The 7,500-nt window shown below is 38.1% G+C and overlaps 1 protein-coding gene across 6 annotated transcripts in view; it reads left to right on the plus strand.

The window, feature by feature from the left end:
* The window catches only part of LOC138004565 (uncharacterized), an 82,295-nt gene that overhangs the window by 12,568 nt on the left and 62,227 nt on the right, over window positions 1-7,500 (plus strand). The window contains exon 1 of one of the 6 annotated variants that reach the window (XM_068851121.1): window positions 3,103-3,374. The exons of 4 other annotated variants lie outside the window; for them this stretch is intronic. In XM_068851121.1, coding sequence (XP_068707222.1) covers window positions 3,177-3,374 — 198 coding nt within the window. In that variant the 5' untranslated portion in view covers window positions 3,103-3,176. Of the gene's footprint in view, window positions 1-3,102; window positions 3,375-7,500 lie in introns of those variants that run through there. One more of the 6 variants, XM_068851118.1, reaches the window with a different exon arrangement.

Here is a 7,500-nt window from a genome sequence, read left to right on the forward strand (position 1 = left end):
CAGTCAATCGCTATTTTTACTTTATATGTACGACCTGCCTCTGTGTTTACCAACTTCTTAATATGATTTGGATTGGACTAGCACGCACGCTGTATGTTCTAAAAGAATTCTTGCGAAAGTTAAGTTCACTAACGTTTCTAATTTGTTCAGCCTAATTCAAGATATTCATCATTATATCACTATATTCTTCCTTAATTAACCTGTTTATGAAATACGCTTTATTAGAGGAGAATGGCTGGCGCAGTGGTGAGAGCACTCGCCTTTCACCTTTGCATTGTGGCCCGGGTCGATTCCCGGATTCGATGCAATGTGTGCGTTGATGTTGTTGGTTTTCTAATCTGCTCCGAGAGGTTTTTTTCCCGGATACTCCGGTTCTCCCCTCCTCTCAAAAATCAACAATTGATTTGATTTTTTCTCATTTCAGTTGATTTGTTTCCACTTTGTTTTCTCCCCAATTAGTAGAGCACTCGTGATCGGCTAAATAAACTTGAGACTTAAATAAAGTAATTATTAATATTAGATAGGCCTTTATTAATGAATGGTAGATATCACCTAGTGTGCAATTTTTTTTCAAAAGTCGTCTCTTTCTGAACACGGATAGGGAGGAAATCTGTCAACGTAGTGTCCAGAATTTTAATTTTGGAATTCTTTTGTTGACCGTCTGGAGTTCAGAGTCCAGAGTCCAGCTGGGACTACTCCAGCTTTCATAGCATCATTACATGCCACTTCAAAGCCTGTTTGCCGGGCAATTGAATCATTCAAGATCGCACTCAGACAACTAAAAACAAGGTATCATCGCTGGCGACCACCTTTATTAGCACTCGGGGGCGTTCTTTGAAGACAAGTCAGAATACAATAGCTGTTATTGTTATGCAAATAAGTGGCAGGGTATTCAGCACACAAAATTTTAGCAGCGCAAAATGTACGTAATGCTTATCAACTTCCGGCGCTTTATTGTTCATGTAAGTGATTATAAAAATAAATGCTATGCTATGCGACAAAATCACGTATTTCCGATTTCTCTAGCGATCAAATGACGTAATAAATAATCTGGACACGATTTTTCTTTATGTAGAAAGATCTGTAACGATGCTTAAGCTTTAATTCTGTTTAACTCTGACTCCAATTGTTTAAGCGCTTAGAATTGTTTGTATAAGCGCTAAATAAATTCTAATTATTATTATTAATATTAGTTTGTGATATCCGTTCTTTGAATGGCTCTCGCGCACTCATTAACTCGTCGAGCACTTCAATTAGGCTTTCAAATCGCTTTGCCGGTGGTTCTGGTGAAATACCCGGTAACGGGTTAAAACATGACATTTCCAAGTCTTTTTTCATAATGCTGCGCAGAAATCTCAGCATTTTACTGAGGAAAGAAACCTCGTTCCCAGGGTCCTCTCTCCTCTCGCGTGCAATTTTTTGAAAAGTCGTATATTACTGAAGAGACAAACGGTAAACATAAGCCTGACGGACTGTTAAATCTCATTGGGTTGGGCCCGGTAACTGCGTCTATCGCTGTAGCATCAGGTTGTCGAGATGTTCAGCGTTCTTGACTCTCAAAGAGCGGGAATCAGCCGTTTTACGGAAGTATTATGTAAAACTCTGCTATTAAAGCTTGAGCAATCACGGTTAATAACTGCGTGCTATTTTATTCTTGTGCTGATTGAGCATAAACTCATTTTTAAAGGTCAATGGCACTCATACGATGGAATTTGGGAGAAGTGCGTCAACTAACCATCCACTCCAGCTAGCACTCATTCCAACAGGATTTCCTTTAGCTGCGTGACCAATAAAAGTTCTATGCTTAAAACTAGAGTTGGGGGTCGATTAGCAAAGGTTATTAGCACAGTTTTTCGAGGATTAACTGTCGTCTGACAGAATGGCCCTTCTTATGAATGAAACAGGCTTTTGGTATTTCACGAAATGCGTCGTCATAAAGGCAGATTTGTTAACGATGAAAGGATTATCTTCGATTTATCCATGAATTAAGAAATTAATTTTCATTGTCTGAAAATGCGCCTTCCTCATCACGTACATTGAAGTTGTTCATTAAAACCGTTTGATTTTTAAGTTAAACTATCGTTTTCCATAGTTTATATAGTCAGTTTCAAGTTCTCAGTCGGTCACTTCACCTTGCCAATTGCCGTTGTTTTTTTTTTCCTTATTCAACGAACCACTTAAGGAAAACGTTTGAAAGGCTATCTGAGCATCTTGTAATTAATCCATGAATGAAAACAGAGCATTCGAGTTGTCACTAGAATTCGTCTTATTAAACGTCTTATTAAATAATATAGATCCAACCGACAGTTTTGTTTATACATATATACAGTTTCCAAGTTTCCAAAATGGACGAATTTGTAACATTAAACAGTGAAAAAGGAATGCATATGTTTTCTCGGAAATTGTAATGGTCATGATGAATTAGTAACAGTACTTTGTGTCATCCAAGTTGGTCTGTAATCATACTCGTGATTAAACAAACCGGACTCCCGCAACGCGATCGTCCGATTTTGTTAATCCCTCGTATGATTACAGACCGAACACTCAGTAATAACTGCTGATAACAGTCTGAGTTAATAATAATAATAATAATAATAATAATAATAATAATAATAATAATAATAATAATAATAATAATAATAATAATAATGAAGGGGTCCATTGGGACCTGTGCAAGCATTACGGAGTTGAATGTGGTGATAAGTGGTAATAATAATAATGATAATGATAATGATAATGATAATGATAATATAGCGCTATTAAAAAAAAAAAGATCATGGTGGGTTACAATAAAAACTACAAAACTAAAATAAACAAGAAACAACCTGAAATTAATTAGGTGAAGTATGAAAAGCTTCTCTAAACATCCATGTTTAGGGTGGTGGTGGACCGAAGTGCATTCCACTCAAACGGGGTTGCCACAGCAAAGGAGCGTACTTGTTAGTTCAATCACTTTAGTTATCGACATCACGTACTGTCTGACCTCTTGCTCTGTTAAAACATCGATGCTGATTAAATTGTTTGTTGCGCTTCATTTTGCCAAATCTGGACGTCATCAAAGTGATCAAGTGTGACGCTATATATAAATAACAAATATTTGCGGTTTTTTTAGTTTGTACCCTTATCGGCAAGGTGAAAATCATCAGACTACATTCGTTTGAACAATTCATGTAACCATGCAGCTATCTTACTTCTATCACGTTTTCCTTGCGTATGTTTGGCTTTCCCTGGAAGCTCCACACCTTTATCGCTCTGCTGTTGTTGCAAGCGACAAGAAGCAAAACTTGCAGCAATATCTGACAGCGATAAATACGTGTTTGCAGAAGTGTTCAGGAACCGTAAATGCACGGAGACCAATGATGAAAATTACTGAGGTACGAAATGTAGAAGTGATCCTCGTACTTTAGAACTAGAAAATTTAAACCTCTTTAATAGTGGAGGGGCAATTGCAGAATACCCTTCCACTGAGAAACGTTAGTAAAGATAATGAAATAGTAAATAATAATGATAATGGAACTAGTGCTCCCGCAATCCCTCGTATTCGCTTCAAATAGTGCTCTGCAAGCAGTCATATCCTTCATTTTTTGAACGACCGCAAGAATTAAAGCTTTCATTAATAGTGTAGTGCATTTTGTAACTATCCTGCTTGTGAGATTATGACCAATGTTCATTCAAGTACCGCTTGGCCACTGCTAGCTGGATTAGCCTTGCTGAGTTACGCACCGAATAAATTAAAACTGAACAGTGCTGTTGGATATACCAGGGGCATCCAACGTAATATTTTGGTAAAAAATTTGTTAAATTGAACAACATAAAAGAGATACAGCTAAAAGAAAAAAAATCATAGGTGGACACAAATGGACAACACTGAAACGGATTGCATTTGGGTAATATTGAAAAAAGTCGGCCCTACGTTTACGCATAATAATAAAAAATATAAATAATAATCCCGGCGTAGTCAATCGAACGAAACCGAACCAAAAACCAATCGAACCCAATCGAACCCAATCGTTCGATTGGAGTTCGATTGGTTCGGCAATTGAACATAATCGAACTGGAACTTTTTGTGAGTTCGATTACCGAACCCAATCGACGCGATTGGTTCGATTTTGTTCAGTAGAAAAACAAAATGGTATACAAAATTGATAAGCATTAACTCTTAGTAGAATTGGAAGGAATTCACTCTTTTTTAGCTTTAACTGAGTTTTAACTAGAGGAGCAAGTGTGAGAGATATTAACACATTTCAATGAACTTAAGCTGACCGCGGTCATCGTCAGTTACCCTCAGAGCCGGACCCCTATCTCCTCTTGTCTGCTTGACAACAAATGTATCCCCGACACGGACGGCGAAAGAGCGCTCGTGGTAGCCTTTTACCACCGCTTCCACAATAGTAAGTTTCACCTCTGCCCGGTCCGACATCTTGCCTGTTGTACTCGTGTTTGAAATAGAAGCCAATAAATAACTTATTTGACCGCAACGCTTTGTTTCAGACCAGATGAAACTGGTTCTTGTTTCTGATTGTTGAGGTGTTCGATTATGTTTCATCGAGTTCGATTACTGTTAGATTGTTGAAGTGTTCGATTACTGAAAGTTCGATTGATCGGCAAAATTTTTTTGTGAGTTCGATTGACTACGTCGGGAATAATGTGGTCTTCGTTGTCGCACGATGTGGTCAGTTGTGATTTCGATTGACGTTTTGACTTGAGGGCACATTTATCAGGTTACAAGGCTAACAGATTGCACAGCAACTTACAAATTCATTTTATTATAGCTTCCCTCTTAAAGCCTGACTACAAATTGGACACAAATGTACATCAAAGTTCTTGAAAAGTAAAAAGGAAGGCACGACTTGATTGAATATGGGAAATATATGATTGCTTTCATACACATCAAATTGTCACAGTGTTGTCATCGCCGGGTAAACAATATCAGGCAGTTGTAAAATCACGGATTCTCATCACTTCAGAGTCAATTTTCCAGACAATGAAATCATCAACTGGTGCAATTTATGAGACCATCTTTGTTAGCACTCGACACACTCTTTGAAGAACGAGCCAGAAAACAATAGCTGTTATAAGTGCAAATAAGTGGCAGCGTATTTAGCAGTGTGCTCATATTTCGGGGTCACCATTCAACCCGTTTTACATCGAATTTTCCTTACTCCTTTGTAGAAGTACCTGTGTCCACAATAAAGGTAAAAAAAGATTGTTGGCCGAGTTATCAATGGATTTCGTGCACCCCAATACGATGTAATTTAGGAAGTCAGCTTTATCTTAATATTGCTCTGTCACAGCTGCTGACAGACATCAAATACTTTAATTAAGGATTAACCGGGAGCAGCGCAAAGGCATGTGATGCTTATCGACTTCCTCCTTCTGGCGCTATGTTGTTCATTTAGTGATGATGAAAATAAACCCAATGAAATACCAAGCGGCGTATTTTTAAATACTATCAACATTGAAACAATGCTATGCATGTTACAAAATCACGAATTTCCGATTTCTCTGACGTAAAATCAAATGACGTAATAAACGGTCTGGACACGATTTTTCTTTGTGCAGAGGATCTGGGCTATACTTTAGCTTCAACTGTGTTGTTAATTCTGACTCCAAACAACGGAAATCAAAGTTTAAATACATCACTCAAACAATTGGCGATTCCTAGTGTTTATAGGGACTATACTCAGACCAATGTTGAAGAGAAGGGCTGATCCTTGACACCCAAAGCTATATTGTCTCACCGGGTCTTAACGCTTCCGTTCCTCCAAATAAAATTTGACTTCCTTTGTTTACACAGAAAGAAGTTACTTCATCCTTTAACTCCTAAATACCATGTCACTTACGAACTTACTCGATTTTAGCAATAGTAAATGGTGTGCTATCGCCTCATTCCACTCTTACGCTTCTTTCATGCTTACCAAACCTCCCAAGTGCAACCGCTGTTGTTTTATAACCTAACCAAAACATCTTGTGACAGTTTGTGATCTTCTTCTTTGAATGGCTCTCGCGCACGCATTAACGCGTCGAGCACTTCACTTAGGCTTTCAAATCGCTTTGCCGGTGGTTCTGGTAAAATACCCGGTAACGGGTTAAAACATAACGTTTCTAAGTCTTTGTTCATAAAGCTGCGAAAACATTTCAGCATAAATGCGCAACCTCGGTCCCAGGGTCCTCTCTCTTCTTCTCTCGAGAAAGATCTACGACGGCAACGTCGACAAAAAGGTCATCTTAAAATATAACTTTGCTCAATCATAAGTCTTTCGCCATCGTTCCATCTCATTCTAGTTGTATAATGTGGATCAAGCATCCTAAATATAAATTGGCTGCTAGCGGTTTTAGGAGAAAAATGGAGAAGGAAAAGGTTACATTTCTACGCTAACGTTTTCGCCAAAACCTTGTGTTGCCGCAGTCTTTTCTTAAAATCGCTATTTACCCTCGTTGCGGCTGGTCATGTGTCTGCTAGATTTTCTGCAGATTCCAGAAAGAAAATTGAAGGGAGGTGTACGATGATTAAATTTTGTCTTCACTGAACTCATCTACTGAGCCCAGTAGGGAGTGGAAATTAAGCATCGCTTGGCGCGGGAAAGTCTGTTAATCTAAAACATGCTCCAAAAAAGACACGTAAATCCTCTCTGGATATAAATAACCTGGCTACACTACAACCTTTCTGAAAAAAAAAGCGTCATTTAATGCATTAGAGAACTTTGAGCTTGTCTTAGTATATAAAATTTGGTCACCATTCACGGATTTAAAGTTGGGTAAAAATAAACATATTGAAAACCTCTTTGTTGTCCAGAGGCAAGTTAGTAATACACACTCCTTCAAGTCTAAGTATATTGGTTGAGATTTTAAGCTGCGATATTTTATTAAATATGACGAGGCCGTTTTCTCAGTTGTTGAAGCTGCGTTACACAGTTGCGCGACGCCACTTGAACTCAGTCATCCGAAAACGTTTAAGATCAACTTATCAAACCTTGAAAGCACATTTACCTTTATTTTGATGAACAAAAATGTACGTTTTAAAATCAAAAATCAAGCAGTAGGCAGTTACCGCTTCTTTATTTAGACTTATTCCTCGATCAAACTTTTCTGCGGACGAAACGGTATTCGATGTGGGTCATTTGGTAAGTTTGTTATATAGCACGGCAGTTCGAAACAACAAACGAACAAAGATTTTCATACTTCATAGTTGTTTATCGATCGAACGGCGAGTCCATTTAACTGTGTTCTTCAAATGTTTACCTTTTACATTGTCGTAGCGCTTTTGCATTGAGAGAAACGCAAACTAGAGTAAAATTGCAGAACATGGATGATATCGATGATAAATATTTTCCTCGCGGAGTGTCAGGTCATGGACATGCTTGAAATCATGTAACAACACATACCATCAGCTGAATGTTGTAAGCATGGTATGCGTGACCTGTTAGTCATCTTCCTTCGCAAAAAATTTTATGTCGACACTTTTCCCCGGCCTTGATATAAAATATTGCTAATTAGAGC

Source organism: Montipora foliosa, chromosome 5 (assembly GCF_036669935.1).
Source record: "Montipora foliosa isolate CH-2021 chromosome 5, ASM3666993v2, whole genome shotgun sequence".
Classification (NCBI taxonomy): domain Eukaryota; kingdom Metazoa; phylum Cnidaria; class Anthozoa; order Scleractinia; family Acroporidae; genus Montipora; species Montipora foliosa.